The 23561-nt window shown below is 39.3% G+C and overlaps 1 protein-coding gene and 1 long non-coding RNA gene across 2 annotated transcripts in view; both read left to right on the top strand.

Annotated features, from left to right (window-relative positions):
* LOC147795658 (uncharacterized) overlaps positions 1–23202 on the top strand; it is a 45041-nt gene extending 21839 nt beyond the window's left edge. Inside the window, exon 2 of the long non-coding RNA XR_015423581.1 lies at positions 21444–23202. This is a non-coding gene — a long non-coding RNA (uncharacterized LOC147795658). The remainder of the gene's footprint in view (positions 1–21443) is intronic.
* LOC147795659 (NLR family CARD domain-containing protein 4-like) lies at positions 14829–23202 on the top strand. Its single transcript, XM_087131173.1, has 4 exons — positions 14829–14973; positions 15431–15484; positions 15817–15897; positions 17568–23202. Exons 1-4 carry the CDS (start codon positions 14829–14831, stop codon positions 20240–20242), a joined length of 2955 nt encoding a protein of 984 aa, XP_086987299.1. The 3' UTR covers positions 20243–23202.
* Positions 23203–23561: the final 359 nt, after the last annotated feature.

Genomic DNA, 23561 nt, shown 5'->3' with positions numbered 1-23561 from the left:
TATAGTTGATCGGGCACGTAGGAATTTCTTTCCGCTGATTTTCTGGGCGTCGAACAAAAATCTGGAGCCTCGTTGTCAGACGCGGAAATGCGCAGATAAAATTCGCTACAGTGTATGCGTAGCTGTTTAGCTGGAAGGTGGTGTCTGTAACCCTAAGAGGGAAACTGGATCCGGAATCTTTGCTTTAATTAGCACACATCAGCAGTGATTTTTTTGACTACTCACATCATTATTATTGGCTGTGAAGCTTGGCATTTCTGGTTGAAACACGCTGAAACAAGGTAAGATAACTTCCATCTAGCATACCGCTAAAACTTGCACTGTATACTTTGTAATGCAACGGTTGGAACATTGACATTGTCCAACAAACATCCAGCAAGTGAAAGAAAAGCTGTCGATGACAACAATGAGTATAACTGTCCTCCAGTTGAATATAGAAGGCCCGATTAAACCTATAATTGCAAAAGGTATTTATGATCGAGGGTGTTTACTCCTTGGCTTCTGTTCGTCGGGGTATAGGATTTCTAGGAAGAAGTATTTTGAAACCTATCTTGTTGTGAGCAATAGTCATAAATCAATTTCCTCAGTATCAGTCGAGTTGAAAGCGGCGATTTTTGTCAACGTCCTACAAACTGTGCGTGCAATGCCGTAGTAGAAAACTCTCTTTATTTCAGTTATAAGCAGGGATTACAGGGCGAATTCTCTGAGTAGAACATGACATGTCATAACATTCAAACTTGATGATGGCTCTATCTTAGTTTCGTCCATAAATCAGTTGAAACATGGCAGTAATAAGGATACAAGGCAACATCTGTGTAAAGGAGCGATAAAGTCGACAGGGACAGGAGGGAAGTTGGTGAATCCTCTCCAAAATTATTAACAAAAAGATACATTACATATTAAAAATAATTTTGGAGTTACCAGTGTCCCTCAATGATGGCAAAAAATTACATTCATACTGAAAGTTCCAACAGGATTCAATCGAAATGTATTCATTAAATGTGAACGTATACTAAGATTGTTCGAATTCCTCCGAACAATGGCTCATTTCTTTTTTGTCACATTGTTTGATGTAACACTTTTGCCTTTTTTTCATTCCTTTTCAGACATTTCCAAACTTTGTCTGTTTGTGTGGTGGAAATAATTTTTACATCGCTGTAATCCATTCTTTTCATTACAATTCAAACAGAAACAAATAGGAAATAACAAATTAGCAAACAAGCATTGATAAATCAATATTTTAATTGAGATCTTTATTTCTATGTATGCAAAGTCAGGAGTTGCCTCGGAAAATTTTGATTAAACGATCTTCGCTCCAGTAAAGCGAATCATATTGTAGATTGTGAAGAGAGAAACTATAAAATATGAATAAAACTGTTTAATTTTAAAATATTGTAAACAGCACTGACTTGTTCTTTCCTGTAATTATTTCGTGTTCACAATGATCTGTCCAGTCGCAGCCTAGCAATTAATATGATTTTTTTTATCCAGTGGTGTAAATGTTTGAGCTCATACTCGGGGGTTAAGGTCCTACATACAGAATGCATCACGTGTTTGGCCTTCAGCAATCAGTCTCAACGAACAGACGTGAGCCACTGAATAGACTGAAGTGTTGTCAGAGCTTACTATACCTCTGCACCTGCAACCGTGATCATTCCAATCTGGAAACTTGGCAAAACAGAAGGGAATATTTTTCACAGTTTTTTATCACACTTGTTGAAAACAGCTGCACATCTGAGCTCCAAAAGTAAACAAAACCTATCTTGGTTACCAAATGAGAAATTCTTTTAAACGAAGTTAAACAGATCCCACTCAGCCTTGTGGAAATAAATGCTTCTATGATTGTGTCGTTGTACTTTCAAAAATGTTTTTTAGCTTAACAAACATTGCTCCAATGGTTTTTTCCATCAGCCGCTAATATAGAAAATAGTCCTTCCTCCGGGTCAAAAGGTTCGCTCCTTAACCCGTGATACCATTCGTATTCATATTGCGTGGTACGCATGACTGAGGAAAAAGCTCAATACGTGTAGCTGAAAATCCCCCACAAGAAGCTAGACGTGCGTCAACATATTACAATCGTTTAGTTTTGTTTGTGACATCCAGCACCGGGTACTGTCTGTTGTTTGTATAGCTGTGAAGGTTTACCTGCCATGGAAATGCAGTGCTGGAGGAGGTACCGTCGCATGTCGGGTTTACTCAAATCATTGAGAGCGTCTTATTATTCAACCTTTGCTCCTAACCACTGCATGATACATGTACATGTTTGCCTGTGAGTCCGTACAGGCGAACTTCCACAAACCCAAGACATAAGAAGATAATTATAACCAGTTCCTTGCAGTGGTAAGTTTTACACAGGTTGGCGCCGAGCAATGATGACATGCTGTCAGTGCTTTGGCAATTAATTCATCATTTCAGATGACTGACTAGCTTGTTTACACAAAGTCACTATGCCCATCTTAAGTAACTAAGCAGGAATTCTAAAATCCATGGTATGAATCAACATTTTCTTAAAACGTAAAAAAAGAGGATCACGTAGCCATCGGGTAAATGTTCAACTTTTTCTAGAAATCCATGCCCAGTTTGGTGTGGTTTGTCTACAGAACTATGTTTAAAACGAACCACGTACACATACACACACACTCACAGAAACCAACTCAAGTAGCTGGGGACCATAGTTCAACATTAACATTGGATACACGCAATTTTAATAAGTGACGCCTATTAAATGAAAGCTTAATTTCTACGACTTGTGGTTTTTTTGGAGCTTATTTTCTGGGCGTCGACCAAAAACCTGGAGCTTTGTTTTCACACGCGGAAATGCGCAGACAAAATGTGCCACAGTGTATACGAAGCTGTTTAGTTTGAAGGTGGTGTCTCTAACTCCAGGAGGGAAACTTGATTCGGAATCTTTGCTTTAATTAGCACACACCAGCAGTGACTTTTTGGACTACTCACATCATTGTTATTGGCTGTGAAGCTTTGCAATTCTGGTTGAAACACACTGAAAGAAGGTAAGATAACGTTCATCTAGTATACCGCCAAATTTGCACTGTATACTTTGTATTACAACGGTTGAACCATTGACACTGTCCAACAAACATCCAGCAAATGAAAGAAAAGTTATCGTTGACACCAATGAGTATAACTGGTCTTCAGTTGAATATAGACGGCCCAATTAAACCTGTAACTGCAAAAGGTGTTTATGATCGATGGTGTTTACTCCTTGGCTTCTGTTCGTCGGGGTATAGGCTTTCTGGGAAGAAGTATTTTGAAACCTATTGTGTTGTGAGCAATATTCATAAATCAATTTCCTCAGTATCAGTTGAGTTGAAAGCGACGATTTGTGTCAACGTCCTACAAACAGGAGGGAAGTTGGTGAATCCTCTCCAAAATTATTAACAAAAAGATACATTACATATGAACAATAATTTTGGAGTTACCAGTGCCACTCAATGATGGCAGAAAAATTACGTTCATACTGAAAGTTCCAACAGGATTAAATCGAAATGTATTAATTAAATGTGAATGTATACTAAAATTGTTCGAATTTGCTTAAACAATGGCTTATTTCTTTTTTGTCACTTTTTCAAGTAACACTTTTGCATTTATGTTTTTTGTTTTTTTTTGCATTCCTCTTTAGACATTTCCAAACTTTGTCTGTTTGTGTGATAAAAATACTTTTATGATCGCCGTTATCCATTCTTTTTATAAAAATTAAAACAGAAACAAAACAGAAATTAGCAAATTTAGCAAATAAACATTCATCGATCACTATTTTATAAAGATTTTTATTTCTGTGTATGCAAAGTCAGGAGTTGCTTCGGAAAATTTTGATTGAACGTTCTTCGCTCCAGTAAAGCGAATCATATTTTATATTGTAGAAAGAGAAACTATAAAATATGAATGAAAACTGTGTTTGATTTTAGAATATTGTAAACAGCACTAACTTGCTCTTTCCAGCAATTATTTGTGTTTGCAATGATCTTTCCAGTCGCAGCCTAGCAATTAGTATGACTTTTTTATCCAAAAAATGGTGTAAATGTTTGAGCTCATACTCAGGGGTTACGGTGCTACATACGCCTACAGAGGTGTTTGGCTTTCAGCAATCAGTCTCAACAAATAGACATGAGCCACTGAATAGACTGAAGTGTTGCCAGAGCTTACTATACCTCTGCACCTGCAACCCTGATCGTTCCATTCTGGAAACTTGGCAAAACAGAAGGGAATATTTTTCACAATTTTTTATCAAACTTGTTGAAAACAGCTGCACATCTATGCTCCAAAAGTAAACAAAACCTATCTTGGTTACCAAATGAGAAATTGTTTCAAACGAAGCTAAACAATTCCCACTCAGCCTTGTGGAAATAAATGCTTCTATCATTGTGTTGTACTTTCAAAAATGTTTTTTAGCTTTACAAACATTTCTTCAATGGTACTACCAAAAAAAGTCATTCCTCCGGGTCAAAAGTTTTGCCCCTTAACCCGCGATACCATTCGTATTCATATTGCGTGGTACGCAATTGCAATGACTGAGGAAAAAGCTCCATACCTGTTGTTGAAACCGTTCAATTAACATAAAATCCCCCACAAAAAGCTAGACGTGCGTCAATATATTACAATCGTTTAGTTTTGTTTGTGACATCGAGCACTGGGTACTGTCTGTTTGTGTAGCTGTAAAGGTTTACGTGCCATGGTAATGCAGTGCTGGAGGAGGTACCGTCGCATGTCGGGTTTACTCAAATCATTGAGAGCATCATATTATTCAACCTTTGCTCCCAACCACTGCATGATACATGTACATGTTTGCCTGTGAGTACATACAGGCGAACTACCACAAACCGAAGATTCTGTATTGATTGCCGTCCATTGACTAAAAGTAGTTCCGACACACCGCCATTGTGAGCATTGATGCCTACACTGAGATGCAAAGTAGAGCATTTCATGCAAATTTCAGAACATTAAACATTCATTTTTGTCATCGTATCGCCTCACTTTTTCCTCAAATAATTGGAATTCATTGGCTAATATAATATTCGAAAAGGGCACAATTTGGCGCAAACTGCTAATCGTTAGTTGATCGGCCGCGTAGGAATTTCTTTCCGCTTATTTTCTGGGCGTTGACCAAAAACCTGGAGCCTCGTTTTCACACGCGGAAATGCGCAGACAAAATTCGCCACAGTGTATACGAAGCTGTTTAGTTTGAAGGTGGTGTCTGTAACCCTAGGACGGAAACTTGATCCGGAATCTTTGCTTTAATTAGCACACACCAGCAGTGACTTTTTGGACTACTCACATCATTGTTATTGGCTGTGAAGCTTTGCAATTCTGGTTGAAACACACTGAAAGAAGGTAAGATAACGTTCATCTAGTATACCGCCAAATTTGCACTGTATACTTTGTATTACAACGGTTGAACCATTGACACTGTCCAACAAACATCCAGCAACTGAAAGTAAAGTTATCGTTGACACCAATGAGTATAACTGGTCTCCAGTTGAACGTAGACGGCCCAATTAAGCTTATAACTGCAAAAGGTGTTTATGATCGATGGTGTTTACTCCTTGGCTTGTGTTCGTCGGGGTATAGGCTTCCTTGGAAGAAGTATTTTAAAACCAATTGTATTGTAGGCATTATTGAATATTTTTTGGGGGGGTTAGTCGAGATGGAAGCGGCGATTTTAGTTACCAGTGTCACTCAATGATGGTAGAAAAATCACGTTGATATTGAAAGTTTCAACAGGATTAAATCAAAATGTGTTAAATAAGACGGCGTCAACATTATCGAAACAGGGAAAGCGTTGTTGTTTGAAGCAATTGTCGCTATTAAACACCACAGAGTCAATTTATATCCTCTCAATACCGAGGGATTCAGTCCCCAAGAACTCAATTGTCCAATATTAAATCTCTCTTCAACCTTGTAAGCATATGTGAAGTTGCCACTCCATCCAACATCCGGTTTTTGTCAGAACTAGCTACCCTCCTTTTAAAATGCTCAAAAATCATGGCAGATAACAGAATTTCAACGCCGTCTTCTACAGTGATTTGAAATGTTTATTATACTGAATTTCTTTCTCAAAAATAAACAACGCCTCAAGCTTAAGGGTGTCCTTCCAAGAGCTTTCACCATTCAAAGTTGTTTATTATTTACCAATGCATTTGGTGATGATCACAAACGTCTGACTGTTACAAAACGTATTAACACGGACTCAAAGTTTATTAATTCATTGTACTACAAACTGTAAGCGTTACATTACTGTGGCCATTACTTTGAGCTTGAGTCTCCTTTTGTCTATTCAGAGGCCGTAGATACACCTCTATACGTCTCGCGTCATCATCAAAGAATTAGTTCTACGGCAGGCCATTTGTAAATTTCAGATGAAATAAACTCTCGCAGTCTCTTAAGTCACTTTCCCAATGATACACTGAATTAACAATTCCATTCACATATCACTACTTCACAAAACGTAAAAAGGCTCTGTACTGGCTCAACGCCTGTAATCCCATGTCTGGGTTAATTTATCTACATAGCACAACCAGGTATGAAGTAACATAGATTTTCCCCTGAGTACATCGTAAAAACCGCCCACGATTCCATTGTTCACACTTCACATACCTGGATGGTTTGATAACCACATTTGGTAATGAACGAACCCATCACGGGTTCGGTATCGGTTCTACCTGAGTGCACACACATTATCTAATCCAAGTACCTTGTACCCTGGGTATTGCTCTCTCACGTTCTCACCCTTTTATCCCCTGAGAAGAAGACAAATTTCCTAAAGCGAGGTCGTGAACTTGCTAAAGATCTTGTGTGTGTGCGAGTGTGTAGGATTACAAGAGGGAAATTCCGATTTCTTGTGTCGTTTTAACATGCAACTGGGTTCCTCAGTAATCAGCATTTGGAGATTTTCTTTATCGTACGAACTCCGAGCTACACCAAAGCGGGCACAAGTTTCCTGACAACACCTGTATGTGGGTACATACAGGCGAACTACCACAAACCGAAGATTCTGTATTGATTGCCGTCCATTGACTAAAAGTAGTTCCGACACACCGCCATTGTGAGCATTGATGCCTACACTGCGATGCAAAGTAGAGCATTTCATGCAAATTTCAGAACATTAAACATTCATTTTTGCCATCGAACCGCCTCACTTTTTCCTCAAATAATTGGAATTCATTGGCTATCTAATATTCGAAAAGGGCACAATTTGGTGCAAACTGCTAATCGTTAGTTGATCGGCCGCGTAGGAATTTCTTTCCGCTTATTTTCTGGGCGTCGACCAAAAACCTGGAGCCTCATTGTCACACGCGGAAAAGCGCAGACAAAATTCGCCACAGTGTATACGAAGCTGTTTAGTTTGAAGGTGGTGTCTGTAACCCTAGGAGGGAAACTTGGTTCGGAATCTTTGCTTTAATTAGCACACACCAGCAGTGACTTTTTGGACTACTCACATCATTGTTATTGGCTGTGAAGCTTTGCATTTCTGGTTGAAACACACTGATAGAAGGTAAGATAACGTTCATCTAGTATACCGCCAAAACGTGCACTGTATACTTTGTATTACAACGGTTGAACCATTGACATTGTCCAACAAACATCCAGCAAATGAAAGAAAAGTTATCGTTGACACCAATGAGTATAACTGGTCTCCAGTTGAATATAGACGGCCCAATTAAACCTGTAACTGCAAAAGGTGTTTATGATCGATGGTGTTTACTCCTTGGCTTCTGTTCGTCGGGGTATAGGCTTTCTGGGAAGAAGTATTTTGAAACCTATTGTGTTGTGAGCAATATTCATAAATCAATTTCCTCAGTATCAGTTGAGTTGAAAGCGGCGAGTTGTGTCAACGTCCTACAAACTGTGCGTGCAATGCCGTTGTAGAAAATTCTCTTTATTTCAGTTATAAGCAGGGATTACAGGGCGAATTCTCTGAGTAGAAACTGGCATTAACCTGACAATGGCTCTATCTTAGTTTCGTCCATAAATCAGTTGAAACATGGCAGTAATAAGGATACAAGGCAACATCTGTGTAAAGGAGCGATAAAGTCGACAGGGACAGGAGGGAAGTTGGTGAATCCTCTCCAAAATTATTAACAAAAAGATACATTACATATGAACAATAATTTTGGAGTTACCAGTGCCACTCAATGATGGCAGAAAAATTACGTTCATACTGAAAGTTCCAACAGTCCAACAGGATTAAATCGAAATGTATTAATTAAATGTGAATGTATACTAAAATTGTTCGAATTTGCTTAAACAATGGCTTATTTCTTTTTTGTCACTTTTTGAAGTAACACTTTTGCATTTATGTTTTTTGGGTTTTTTTGCATTCCTCTTTAGACATTTCCAAACTTTGTCTGTTTGTGTGATAAAAATAATTTTATGATCGCCGTTATCCATTCTTTTTATAAAAATTAAAACAGAAACAAAACAGAAATTAGCAAATTTAGCAAATAAACATTCATCGATCACTATTTTATAAAGATTTTTATTTCTGTGTATGCAAAGTCAGGAGTTGCTTCGGAAAATTTTGATTGAACGTTCTTCGCTCCAGTAAAGCGAATCATATTTTATATTGTAGAAAGAGAAACTACAAAATATGAATGAAAACTGTGTTTGATTTTAGAATATTGTAAACAGCACTAACTTGCTCTTTCTAGCAATTATTTGTGTTTGCAATGATCTTTCCAGTCGCAGCCTAGCAATTAATATGACTTTTTTATCCAAAAAATGGTGTAAATGTTTGAGCTCATACTCAGGGGTTACGGTGCTACATACGCCTACAGAGGTGTTTGGCTTTCAGCAATCAGTCTCAACAAATAGACATGAGCCACTGAATAGACTGAAGTGTTGCCAGAGCTTACTATACCTCTGCACCTGCAACCCTGATCGTTCCATTCTGGAAACTTGGCAAAACAGAAGGGAATATTTTTCACAATTTTTTATCAAACTTGTTGAAAACAGCTGCACATCTATGCTCCAAAAGTAAACAAAACCTATCTTGGTTACCAAATGAGAAATTGTTTCAAACGAAGCTAAACAATTCCCACTCAGCCTTGTGGAAATAAATGCTTCTATCATTGTGTTGTACTTTCAAAAATGTTTTTTAGCTTTACAAACATTGCTTCAATGGTACTACCAAAAAAAGTCATTCCTCCGGGTCAAAAGTTTTGCCCCTTAACCCGCGATACCATTCGTATTCATATTGCGTGGTACGCAATTGCAATGACTGAGGAAAAAGCTCCATACCTGTTGTTGAAACCGTTCAATTAACATAAAATCCCCCACAAAAAGCCAGACGTGCGTCAATATATTACAATCGTTTAGTTTTGTTTGTGACATCGAGCGCTGGGTACTGTCTGTTGTTTGTATAGCTGTAGGTTTACGTGCCATGGTAATGCAGTGCTGGAGGAGGTACCGTCGCATGTCGGGTTTACTCAAATCATTGAGAGCATCATATTATTCAACCTTTGCTCCCAACCACTGCATGATACATGTACATGTTTGCCTGTGAGTACATACAGGCGAACTACCACAAACCGAAGATTCTGTATTGATTGCCGTCCATTGACTAAAAGTAGTTCCGACACACCGCCATTGTGAGCATTGATGCCTACACTGAGATGCAAAGTAGAGCATTTCATGCAAATTTCAGAACATTAAACATTCATTTTTGCCATCGTATCGCCTCACTTTTTCCTCAAATAATTGGAATTCATTGGCTAATATAATATTCGAAAAGGACACAATTTGGCGCAAACTGCTAATCGTTAGTTGATCGGCCGCGTAGGAATTTCTTTCCGCTTATTTTCTGGGCGTTGACCAAAAACCTGGAGCCTCGTTTTCACACGCGGAAATGCGCAGACAAAATTCGCCACAGTGTATACGAAGCTGTTTAGTTTGAAGGTGGTGTCTGTAACCCTAGGAGGGAAACTTGATCAGGAATTTTTGCTTTAATTAGCACACATCAGCAGTGACTTTTTGGACTACTCACATCATTGTTATTGGCTGTGAAGCTTTGCATTTCTGGTTGAAACACACTGATAGAAGGTAAGATAACGTTCATCTAGTATACCGCCAAAACGTGCACTGTATACTTTGTATTACAACGGTTGAAACATTGACATTGTCCAACAAACATCCAACAACTGAAAGAAAAGTTATCGTTGACACCAATGGGTATAACTGGTCTCCAGTTGAACATAGAAGGCCCAATTAAACTTATAACTGCAATAGGTGTTTAAGATCGATGGTGTTTACTCCTTGGCTTCTGTTCGTCGGGGTATAGACACTCTAGAAAGAAGTATTTTGAAACTCCTATTGTATTGTATGAACTGTTCACGAATCTTTTTTTCTTTTTTCAGTCCTGCAAACTGGGCGTGCAGTGCCGTAGTAGAAAATTCGCGTAATTTCAGTTATAAGCAGGGATGACAGGACGAAGTCTCTGAGTAGAACCTGACATGTCATAGCAATAAATTTGACAATAGCTTTATTTTATTTTCGTCCGTAAATCAGTTGACATGGCAGTGATAAGGAGACAAGGCAAGTCCCGCTCATGCAGTCAATATCTATGTTCATCTGTATAATCATTCATAAGCACTTAGTTTCTCTATATGATTTGTTTCATGATTTATGTTAAAAAAAGCCGCATCCTCTTGGAGTGATCTCTTTTCACCGCTTCCCAGAGTGTATCGTGCAATTAGGGTGTGATCCTTGCTACATGTACATGGTGTTTCGGGTTCAATGGTTTCTGGCTAGCGCCTCATATCTAGAGATATTAACAAATTGGAAGAGCCGCCAACATCGGGCTGGATAACTCAGTTGGTAGAGCACTGGCACGGTGTTCCAGAGGTTGCAGGTTCAAACCACACTCCCATCAATTTCTTTTTTTATCTTTACAATCATTCATAAGCACTGAGTCAGTTTCCCTATGTGAATTGTTTCAATTAGAAGTACCAAGAAAACAACAAAATGCAATAAATAAAGTGTCCAATTAACTCCGACTCTGAGAGCATTCTTGTACAGTTGTACTCTTTATATAAAAGCTGCAGACAATATTCACTCCTGAAGGTCAGAAGGTTCACCTCTTCACCCGTGTTACCATTCATATTCAGATCAGGTCTGGTACACCTGACTCGGCACCAAAGTTCAATGCTATAGCTGAACGTGTTTGACTGGAAGGCAGACATGCATCGTCAGTGATCGGTTGATGAATGTGGCTATAAAGCAAGAACGCATAATCCCTAAACCCCTGACAGAAATAGGAACCTACTGTATTACGGTCTACGTGCCTTGCATTAACTGCAGCATAGACTTCGGCTTTCTCCCTTCAAAGAGAAGTGCTAAGGCAAAAAATGCTAGATTTCCCCTTTCGTCTGAATAAAATCAAGAAAGAAAACAATTTCAAAAACAAAACAGTGAGAAAAATACAGGAAGTGTGTGAATATGATTAAAGACTGTGAACAATCTTATCCCCTGTCTATTAATTCCTGTTGGGTTTTGCCCTTAGAGTGACATTTACTCTTCCATTCTTCTACAGAAGAGGCAGTAGATATGTGATACATTTTTTGTGAAGTTAGCCTGACTATGATGTCAAACTTCTGTTTTGTTTGCTCTCAACTGTGTGGACAAAATTATTTCAGGAAAGAATTTAAATTTCAAAGTTTTTAGCCTCGAAACTGCTTTCATGTTAACTCTATAGTCGGCTAAGAGAAGGAAGAAAAGAGTACTTAACTCATTTCTGTCTCTCTATATCAAAAAGTAAAAGGAAAGTAAAGTTATTCTAGTAATAATTCCCCCAAAACCAATATCAGTAAGCAAATATTTGCTACTGCTAATACATGAAGGATTTATTACTTATACTTTGAAAAAGCACTGTGCTTAAAACTTCATTATACATACTATCACTGAAGTCCTTGTCACTGCGTTCTGCTTCACCAAAATTTTGCTTCCAACTTGGGGCTATTCCATTGGCGTAAACAAAGATACAGGTTGCCAAGGCAGGCCACTTCTTGTAGAGAATGTTTGCTTTACTGGGAAACAGCTCACAGTAATCTTGCTGAATCTGTTTGAAAAATAGTTCATTTCATGTAACCTAATTATTTTATACTCATGACTGTGCACTCAAGAACATGCGTACATTTAATGGGTGGCTCACAATTGAAAAGGAGTAAAATTATTGCAAGATTAATCTCTTTTACTACCGAGTGATTATTTTCCTGACATTTATCAAACTACATATAAATCGCTGTATTTCAGAGTAACCCTTTACTTAGATTAATCTTCCAAAGATGCTTGCACCATCTCCTTTCAAAGAATGTATTGAAGCAGCTCTGGATAGTAGTATTTTAGGAATAATGTGTAATGCACAAGCATTATTTTCACACAGAGTGATCTCAACTACTGAATGGATACCTTTTCCCATTAATGAATGGGTCATTTTTTTAACCCTGGAGTGGACAAAAAAAGTGATAAGTGGCTTCCACATATCACAAGGCGAGGATCTGTTTGCCAAGTAGTGTAAAATTGCAACAGTTTTTTAACCACACCGTGCTTGGATCTAAAATGTGTGAGGAAACATCTGAAGTATCTCATCTAAGTCTGGATTTCTGGAAAAGCCTTTACTGTTCTTGTCCTGGACTGAGGAAGTGTGTAAGGCCTAGTGTAGTGGTAGGCCTAATGGTGGCAATCCGATGCGCATACTTAGCGCACATGGAATTGTCTGGCCGAATACCCGTCAATTTGACAACTTTGAACCAGGCTACATATAATTAAATCTGTACAAAATGTAGAAAGGATTCGAATACATATTTTTTTTTCATAACCCACCTTTTAAATTTACCAACAAATGTAGGATTCAAATCCCCAAATCCCCAGTCCTCGAGAATACTTCTAACGGCATCCATGTCCATTTCGCCCGTAGCGCTGGTGTGCGCGTGTAAAAGCAATGCAAGATGAGAGAAAGTGTGAAAGAACTTTCCACGTGCGTCTGCTTACTACCTAGCTTGGTCATTTTGTATTTTTACTTTTCCCTGTTTAGTTTTTACGCTTCCTGTGTTCAGTTGAATACCTCACGGAGTTCACTCTGGTCATATGCTGAGCATTAATTACCCATCAACTATGAGTTTAAACGTTGTTACGCACTGGTGGGTAGCTATTAATCGTTCTTACTGTGTACAAATTATGACACAAGCGGGAAATAACAAGATAATTCTCGTTTTAATCAAATTTGAGCAAAACTTGCACTTCTCTGATGCGGCGGGGATACCATCGTTCGATGCTGGTGATGAGTTCAGCTTGGCTCCAGTTGATCTGATGGTCTCCAGTGTGGGAGTGCTTGATTATTGACAACTTTTGAAGCTCTCCCTTCCTGCCATGAGCTTTCTGCTCGTTGATTCCGGTAGGAAGGTCCCTGCCCGTCTCGCCGATGTACACTTCGCCACATTGGCAAGAAATTCTGTACACCCCTGGTCTGCGCTGGGGGTCCTGCCGGTCCATGTGCGAGGTGAGGAGGTTGTGCAATTGCAGTGGGGCTGTGTGGAAAACTGAAACACCGTGCTTGTGGAGAATGCACTGAAGTACTGCCTAAGTAGGGGAGGGTAATGGAACTAGCGGCCCTAACTAGTTGGCTCTGGGTGCAGGAGACCCTTCGGCCGGGGGTGGATCTGGGATCTTGGGTCTTGACTTGGCTTGTATCTGTTACGTTGCAGTGCCGCGGTGATGTGGTGGAGTTCTTGGCCGAGGATTTTTTTGGTCGCAGATTTTGTATGCCCAGCGGACAAGGGCTCGGTTGGCAGACGACTTGATCTTGGGGTGGTGGAAGGACGTACTGTGGAGATACCTGTCCGTGTGGGTGGGCTTGCCTTTCTGGTCACTTCAACATCAAGAAACGAAATGTTGCCATTACGTTCTTGTTCCACGGTGAATTGGATGCTGCTGTGAAGCCCGTTGAGGTGTTCCAGAAAGAGTTGGAGGTTGTCCTGCCCATGCTGCCAGATGACGAACGTATCGTCCACATATCGGAGCCAAACTTTAATTGGGTCTGTGGTCTGATGTGTTGATGGCAAGCTGCTCAAATTCCTACGTAAACATATCCGCCAGAACCGGTGATACAGATCGGTTGACGCGTGTGGCTATTCAGGCCGAAAACAGATGCTTAATTAAATACCTTGAATAGAAATGTGACCTTACGTATGACCTTATGTAGTATGTGACGTCGGAAAAATCACAGTGTGGAAATTTGTCTTCTCAGTTAGCATCTTGGGAAAAATGTTGCAACCTGACTCCACTTTTAGAAACCGAAAAAGTCATATTTTTGTTCTTAACTTGCTCTTCATAGAGTCCACTTGCATGTGAGCAGTGTTTGTGGGGAAAGTTTTTCATGGAGATTTGGGGGCAAACGTCTTGTCAACTTGGTGCATTTTTAGTGTGTACATCCAATATGTGTCACGCACACGTCAAAAATGCACTAAGTCTAACAGGATTTTAGCCCCAAAACTCCATGAAAGACGTTCCCCATAAAGTCCTTACACTGCTCACGTGCAAGTGGACTCTATGAAGAGCAAGTTAAGAACCAAAATGTGACTTTTTCGGTTTCTAAAAGTGGATTCAGGTTGCAACATTTTCCCCGTATCTTACAAGTGAAAATACAGTAGAAGTCTTAAAATGATGGCTGAAGGGAAGGGAATGTTATTCAACTGCGAGTGAATCGAAGAACCAAAGCATAGTGTTTTTACATACACCTTAGGGTTAATCTTCGACCAAGTATCATTATTTCCCTCGTTTTCGTTACTGACAGGTCGGCTGGGAAGCAGTGAATGACCATGGCAATATCTGACAACATGACAACAGCTGTAAGCTCAACCATCGCACCTTCTCGTTCAACAGGTTTGGACGCTGGACAGCTGGCGGCGATTTGTACTGTTGGTGCGTTCTTGGTGGCGATCATTGGCATCTGTGTGGCATGTTGTGAGTATAAATCTTTATTACGCTTACATGTAGATAGACTCCAAAAATTGATTTGTTCCCTGAAAGAATAAAAAAAGGCTTATTCCTTTGATCACAGTCCAAACAGTGCATCCTTAGAGAGGATGATATGGAGAGTATTATTTATCTATAGTGCTTTTTCATATGTTTTCTCCCTATATTACATGAAACATAGCTTCAAATTAGCCTTATAAGCAGAATGGCCATGCCAACAGCATTACGAAATCGCCAGATTCTCGCCTCTGTCCCTCATGAACAAGGTTGCGTGAAAAAAGTTTTTAAATCTGCCTTTGCTAAAGAAACAGACACCTGAACTCACAGAAAAATCCACTTGACATATCAGGGATGGGAGCCAAAGTAACTCGCAAAATTTACTCCTCTTAGTCTGCTTTAAAGTGCGTTATTTTTAATCATTAAAACTACTTTTGTTATCATTTAGTGACATTTAGGTTTGGTAATAACGTCATCGGAAGACTGAGACAATGCGTACAAAGTGAGTATATATGTGTCGATTTTGAGATGCCTCCATTGGAGCTTTGAAGATGAACTGATTGCATGATCACGCTTCATACTTTCCGTCCTCTTATGAATTAATATCCATAACAACCTCCCCACACAAAATCAAAAGCCAAACACATTGACAGTCTTAAACAGAACTCAACCTCGCTAGACCTCAGAGAACGAATGCAGACGAAAACACAAGAGAGAAGACAACGAACCAACAAAAGCCCTCTCTTTGGCTAGATAATTAGGAACCTAAATGGTGAACGGATGATAAATGGGGCTACTTTGTAAAATTACAATTCCTTCCCTGATATTATCCAGATCGACGGCAACGCTCGCACAACCAGCCAGAAGACATTGAGGAATGCATTCCACTTTCAGGAACACCCACTCATTCACAAGGTAAATCCAAAGACGACCCAATCGGTGACTCTGTTTTTGATTCAAGAGGTGCTTGCCCCCAATGTGCACAAAGTTTGCTACACAACAAGGAAAGGGTATTTTATTAGCCAAAAAGGCAATTCACCTCACAAAGCAGCATTTGACTCTGCTCTAGGTTTATGACTTTGATAATCCTCCAAACAAAAAGTTTTATGTACCAAGATTACAGCTCCGGCCCAAAAAACCAAGACAAGCTTATTATTTCCACCATACTGGGATGAGTTTTGGTTTCAATACAAGTATGCCATTGGGACACTGTTTTTCATTGTTACCCAAAGCCTGCAAACTCATTATCGGACACTTCAGTGAGACAATGCGGAACTGCATAGGCCTATACATAGGCCTATGGGTCATTCTATGAAGGTCGGGCACAGTTTGTGACAGCGTCCCTTGTTACATCGGTAACTTATATTGCCCTTTATTTTCACATTACAACAGATTAAGTCATATTATTCGGCAAAGTTGAAGCACACCACTACAGGAACCTAGCAAGATTTAGCGCAATGTCATTTTAGAATCCACACGCAGGGAAAAAAGATGTTTATATTCACTGATGTAACAAGGGACGCCGTCACAAAATGTGCCCGAACTTCGTGGAATGACCCATATACAGATATGTGTGGTAATTGTATCTGTTCGGACAGAGAGGAGCCTCTGTCTTATTTCATATCTATTGTATTACTCAATGCTGAAACACCGAGCCAGACAGGAAACCAGACAGGAAGCGCTAAAATACACAAAACGTGTTGTGATGTACCTCAACACGCTGCGGATAAAGTGCGAGAAGTTATTGAAGACAATATACACAACTACAGGTAGCTATGTATGGATGCTTCCATGGGTCGATGATGACCAAAAGCACATTATGGATATCTGTACAAAGTTGCAATTAGAAAAAGATCATGAATGTGATTTGAAGGGAGAAGTAGAATCCTACAGCGATGTTTTCAAACTTAGGCCAAAAGATAAATCGGGCAATGTTTAAAGGAACACCAGGGATAGGTAAAACGACTCTCTTGCAGAATTGCGTATGATTGGGCTAAAGGTGCTGCAGTTCAGTTCAATAGTTCAAACTCGTCTTCGGAGGTAATTGTAGACATTCTTAATTAGTACAAAACAGTGTTTATGAAAGGACAAGTTAAAAGGTAGTTGATATCATGTAAAATTAAATCAAAGTAAATTCCCTTTTATGCATATTTACCAAAGGTACTGTTTTTATAATGTGATGTGTCTCCTGTTGGCGCCATTATCATTGCCAGGCTCACAGCGGGTATTATAAGTTGGAAAATGCCCCGTTGTACTTCATTCCATATTTGTAACGCAAACAGTCAGGAACTCACTCAATTCCAGCTGTGCGCCCAGAAGCCACGTAAAGTAATTAAATGCGCTTTTACGTTATGTCTGGCGCTATGCACTTTTTCACCAAGGGAAGATACTTTGCTTGATAAAAATAATCTCTTGCTTTCCTAGCCGAAATGAAGTTCTATTTTACAACTGAGATATGCATTCGTAAAAAAGCGTATTCAAGAGAAGTTCTCCAGGACTGAACGGTTTCCGAACAAATGTGTAATTGCGTCACCCTCCACTACCAGTAAGTCAATTAAACTGAGTCGATTCATTTCACTCTACAGGAAACACTGGAGAGCAGAGAGGAAGTGGTCAAAGATGCAACACTGGATCACGTGATGCAGCCCAACACGCTGCAGATAAGTGCGAGGAGGTATTGAAGAAAATATACACAACTACAGGTAGCTATGTACAGATGCTCCCATGGATCGATGATGACCAAAAGCACATTATGGATATCTATACAAATTTGAAGTTAGAAAAAGATCGTGAATGTGATTTGACAGGAGAAGTGAAATCCTACAGTGATGTTTTCAAACTTATGTCAAGAGAAGGTCATCCAATAAATCTGGCAATTTTTAGAGGAACACCGGGGATAGGTAAAACGACTCTCTTTGACAAAATTGCTTACGATTGGGCGACTGGTGCCACAGCTGTTCTGAAAAGGTTCAAGTTTGTTTTTGTCTTGAAAATGCGCACCCTGAACCAGGAATCGGATCTGATTGACGCACTGTTTGATCAGTTATTACATTCAGCGGAAATAAGTAAAGCCGACTTGACGGCATTCATTACAGCCCGGGCAGGCGAAGTGTTATTTCTTTTGGATGGCTTTGATGAATTCATGACGGATGACTTGGAAGAGAAAAACTTCAGTTCGATCCTAAAGACTATTAATCGAAAGGGGGAATACAAAGATTGCTGTGCATTTGTATCAACCCGCCCCTCCCACTATGACAAACTGGTAAAGAAATGTTTGATACAGAGGCCGTTCGCTCTTGTTAATGTGTTGGGGTTCTGTGGTGAAGATATAAAAACCTACGCTAAAAAATTTTATTCGGATGATCATTCTAAAGCCAACGGTCTTCTTGAAAGGATTGGATCTTCTCATGTCCTGGTAGATTTGGCCAAAAGTCCAATGCTGCTATTATTAATGTGTTTATTATGGAAAGAAAATTCTAACCTCCCTGAAACCATGTCACGGCTTTACAACGAAGTAGTAAAATACATATTCAAGAGAAAAACGAACATGTCACCATCACAGATATCAAACCTTGTTATAGGAATCGGAAGGATTGCTCTTGATGGTCTTCTTTCATTGAATCAAAGACTCTCGTTTGAAGAAGGAGATTTCGATGAAGATGTTCTTGATAAGGCTTTAGAAGCTGGTATTCTAACCAGCAAACGAGTCGTAAGAGGTCTAGATGTTTGTAAAAATGTTTACTTTATCCATAAGACTTTTCAGGAGTTCTGTGCTGGTAAATACTACCAAAGTTCGAATGCTGAAGACACTAAAGAGATATTGGAGACATTCTTTCGTAACGTTCGTAATCCCATGGAGTTTGAGTATCTGTTGCGCTTTTGTTGTGGTGACAACGGGCCCAAGACGCAATCAATCTTACACATGTTATCGAGGAGAAGAATGTTGGTGTTGTTCCTGGACTGCTTCTTTGAGAGTCAGTGTGACACACTTCCAACCAACCAAGTGATCGAAAATGTTTTATCACACCCCATCGTAGTTATCGGTGTCCGCAGAGATATTTCGGCATCGTTAATATACTTTCTAGACCACATTACTGACCAGACAAAGGGTGGAAGGAATACCTACCTGGATAGGGTACGTGTTCTGGATATATCAGGCTGCCACTCAAAGCAATTTGGCGAAAGACTTTCGCATTATGTGAAGAACATGCGATTTTTATCTGAATTTACTGTCAGTCCAAGCACGTTTAACAAAACACAGATAGAAGCATGTCTTGATAACAAAACGGATTTACAAAAGTTAACCATTAGACCCAGCTTGAAACCCAACCTGATGCCCAACCAAGTTGAATTGACTGTGAGTGACATCCTTCATATTGTCAACACACTGAATAATATGCCAAAACTTGTTGAGGTGGATCTGTCTTGGAATGGGACCCTTGGTGGCTCAGATAGTACATGGTCTCAATTGGCGAAAATCAAACAGATCCAGAACGTAAAGTTGAGGAACTGCAACTTGACTGAAGGAGACATTCCTCATATTGCTGACGCACTGAGAAATATGCCAAATCTTGTTGAATTAGATCTGTCTGGAATTAAGATCCTTGCTGGTTCAGGAAGTGCATGGTCTCAATTGGCGAAAATCAAACAGATCCAGAAAGTAAACTTGCAATACAGCAACTTCTGCGCAGGAAATATTCCTCATATTGCTGACGCACTGAGTAAAATGCCGAATCTTGTTGAATTAGATCTGTCTGGAAATGAGACCCTTGCTGGCTCTGGTAGAGCATGGTCTCATTTGGCGAAAATCAAACAGATCCAGAAAGTAAAGTTGGGGAACTGCAACTTGACTGGGGTCGACATTCCTCATATTGCTGACGCACTGAGTGAAATACCGAATCTTGTTGAATTGGATCTGTCTTGGAATAGGACCCTTGGTGGCTCAGATAGTGCATGGTCTGACTTGGCGAAAATCAAACAGATCCAGAAAGTAAAGTTGGGGAACTGCAACTTGACTGGGGTCGACATTCCTCATATTGCTGACGCACTGAGTAAAATGCCGAATCTTGTTGAATTGGATCTGTCTTGGAATAGGACCCTTGGTGGCTCAGATAGTGCATGGTCTGACTTGGCGAAAATCAAAAAGATCCTGAAAGTAGATTTGGGGAGATGCAACTTGACCGAGATTGACATTGCTCATATTACTGACACACTGAAAAATATGCCGCAACCTGTCGAATTGGATCTGTGGGGAAATTAGACCCTTGGTGGCTTAGTTAATGTATGGTCTCATTTGGCGAAAATCAAACGGATCCACAAAGTAAAGTTGGGGAACTGCAACTTGACTGGGGTCGACATTCCTCATCTTGCTGATCACTGAGTAAAATGCTGAATCTTGTTGAATTGAATCTGTCTCGGAATAAGACCCTTGGTGGCTCAGAAGACCCATGGCTTTCCCTGACGAAAATGACAAATCTTTAAAAGCTTTCCGTCAACGATTGTAATTCAGCGGATGACGACAGAGCACAGATCGCAGAAGCTAAGACTCAAATGATCACCTTGATCTGTTTAAATTTTGTTTAAATTGAACCACAACTTATAAAGGGTTTGATTTTAACTACCGAACACTGCCCGTCTAATTTGAGCTCACAACCATTACGCTTGTTAACAAACAATGAACGATTATACTTCATCGCCCAGTTTGGAATCAGCGCATTATTTAAGGAAAGCGAACTTATCAAGTGATTCCTGCTCACTGAAGTACCCCCTCAACGACGACCATTCAAGATGCTGCGCAACATAGGACGTCATTAGGCCTATGCGCCAGCAAGCCACGTGAAGTAACCAAAGGGCACATGTTCCTGTATCTATTGATGTAGGTTTCATTTCCATATTTGATTTAGTTGGCGATTATCCGCGAAAGAGGGCAAGGGTTTCTGGCTGATATTGTTTTGTTTTTTTTCTTAAGTTTTCTTTTTTTAATTTCTCCATTTGTCTACACGGCCTCCTCCCGCGTAAAGACGGTATTTTCTACCCTAAAAAGACTAAAAAATACTCCAAATCTGGCAAACATGGTGGCATTTGAAAGAGCAATGTGTCCCTGTATCTACTCATGTAGGTTTCATATCCACGAATATCCATGTGTTACATAAATTACCCATTTCTCAAGCGTATTTTATGTCTGACAGACGCGACTAAGCATTTGAGCAGAGAACTGAGCATCAAGCAGAAGTGTTGCTGGATGAATAAGGTCGTTTCCCTTGTCCATTCGCTCACATTATACATGATAGAAGGCGAGACTTCCACCACGAGCTTGCCACGCGTACACTGCGCGTATATTCATCCACCAATTGTATACTTCCATTTTCTCCTGATGAATTCAGTCGACTGGTAAAATGCGCTGCTTCCTTTTATTTATGATTTGCAGAATTCTTGAAGAAAAAAAAAGTCGATTCAAGTAGGTTTATTTTTTTGACAATTGTTCAGGTTTCAATACATGAAGAAACTAAACGTTTTCCATTAATTAAACATTCGAAATGGAATAATTATAATCAGAAAAAGGTTTGCTTTGATTGAACAATTTCTGGATAAACAGCTGATGTACAGAAGTAGGCCCTATATTAATCATTGTAAATTATTGTAAATTAAAAATAAATTGTAAATTATAAATCGAATTCTGGAAGAAAGTGACTGCGCAACCATCCTGTACACAACTCGGATATCAGTTATTGCCTCTGTTGCCACTCAAGTGCACAATTCCATGTGGATCAAATCCTCACATCTTTTTTAGCTTGAGCCAAAATGGGCAGTATTGGGCAGTATTGTCCTTTATCCTGAGACCTTCTTTGATTTATCTCGTAATTGGATGACCCTTTACATCACGCTTAGTATACGAGTGTAACAGCTACGTAGGTTATAATCTCATCTGCAGATTACTGATTGTATACTTACGGCTGATGTACAGACTAGGCCCATTATGAGTCATTGTAAATTATTGTATATGTATGTATTTTTCTGTATGTATATCATATAACATTTACGTCACTGAGAATGTTTTACTGTTACAGTTGTGTCCATTAGTTACAGGAACTCAGTCAGGTTTCAAATGTATTGTATCAAATATTGCATCATTTGATATCAAGAATTTGTACATAATGGCTTCTTGAAGTTGAGGGCTTTGACTGGCTTTGACAATTAAAATTAACATGTCACATCAACCTAAAGCAGGAAATACTCTGAACTGTCTCAGATTTTAATGATTGACAAGTACAAAAACTCCTACTCAAGAAGTAAAATTAAGAAACAGCACCAAAAGTTTGTTTTACAACTCGTAGATGTTATGCCATGTGAACATAACGCCAGCACAAAATCTTCAAACTCTGCTGGTTTTGATAATAACGAAAAAGCAAATTGATTCTTGGAAGGAAAGTTTAATTAAGCAAATACCAACCAAAACTGTTGAATGTATCACAACTGTTTTGTCATTGCAAAGTAAATTACGTGTTGATGGCATTATCAGACTAGGAAGTTGTATGCAGGATGGATGGGTTGTTCACATCCTTTCAAGGAATCGACGAATCTATTGAGTAGATCTGTTGTGGGGAAGAGCGTTTTATCACTTCATTACTTACTTTCTGATTATGCAAAGTAACAATTTGTTAAACCCCGCCCACTTTGTCTGTGGGTTGTATTTATCTGTGTAATCTATGCGTTGGTTGCTTGCTTAAGCGTCCGGCATGGATCCGGTTCAATACAGTAGATTGTTTTATACAACCTGAGTTGTAACTTTCTGTATTCTAACCAGCATTATGGGTAAGTTGTTAAATAACTAAAGGGGCGTATTACATGTTGGACTTGGGTCGAGATTTTGATTCAAACTTTCATAATGGATCATTGTGGATTTAGTCTTTGTACTGACTTGAAAGTCAAGATATGCACCGGCTTGCATAAAAATATTTGGAACAAAGACTGCTATAATATATACCTTGAATAATGTTTCTTAAAGGAGTTTGTTTACCTACAAAAAAAATCAAAGGGAAATTGTGATACTTTGAACATGTAACCACAACTTCAAGTTTGCATTCAGCACCAGGTGTACGCTGGATTATTTGAAATTATTAAAAGGTAACTTGAGTAACATTTGAAACTACATGTATAGAAAAGTTTAATGTAAAACAATCATGTAAAGCGCTGAATAAAAGATAAGCCATTCCTTCTTAATCTCTTACATTTTGAGCATGTTCTTGTTATTAACTGCTGCCACAAAGATTGCAGTGACGTACGTCGTAGGTCCTAATTATTTTCTGGTCTGTTGCTCAAATGTGCATGATATCCATGGTAAGAGGTTTTTCAATTCTTAAAATTTAATTGCACTAGAACCTGCCATGGCAGAACAAAGCACTCTCCTCCAAGATGGTGACTGCTATTAATAAACATTACAATGAACTGTGAACAGCTAGAAGCCATCACTTGGGGCAGCTTCGACTTTTAACTTAGAATGAACTTCAATAAATTGCATTGGTTATTCGAAAGTGGTAGTCGACAACTGCGTAAGATCTGCTGTAACTGATTTGTTGGAG

This window comes from Acanthaster planci, linkage group LG21 (assembly GCF_054643075.1).
Source record: "Acanthaster planci isolate LZ-2023a linkage group LG21, COTS_SCS, whole genome shotgun sequence".
Lineage (NCBI taxonomy): Eukaryota > Metazoa > Echinodermata > Asteroidea > Valvatida > Acanthasteridae > Acanthaster > Acanthaster planci.
This window is presented reverse-complemented; position numbering and strand designations above follow the sequence as displayed.

Excerpts from the sequence above, each read along its gene's own strand:
- LOC147795659 (XM_087131173.1), top strand. The coding sequence starts at position 14,829 with ATGGCAATATCTGACAACATGACAACAGCTGTAAGCTCAACCATCGCA. Across the intron at positions 14,974-15,430 it reads TGGCATCTGTGTGGCATGTT|TGACATTTAGGTTTGGTAAT; the intron begins GTGAGTATAAAT and ends GTTATCATTTAG. Across the intron at positions 15,485-15,816 it reads ACTGAGACAATGCGTACAAA|ATCGACGGCAACGCTCGCAC; the intron begins GTGAGTATATAT and ends GATATTATCCAG.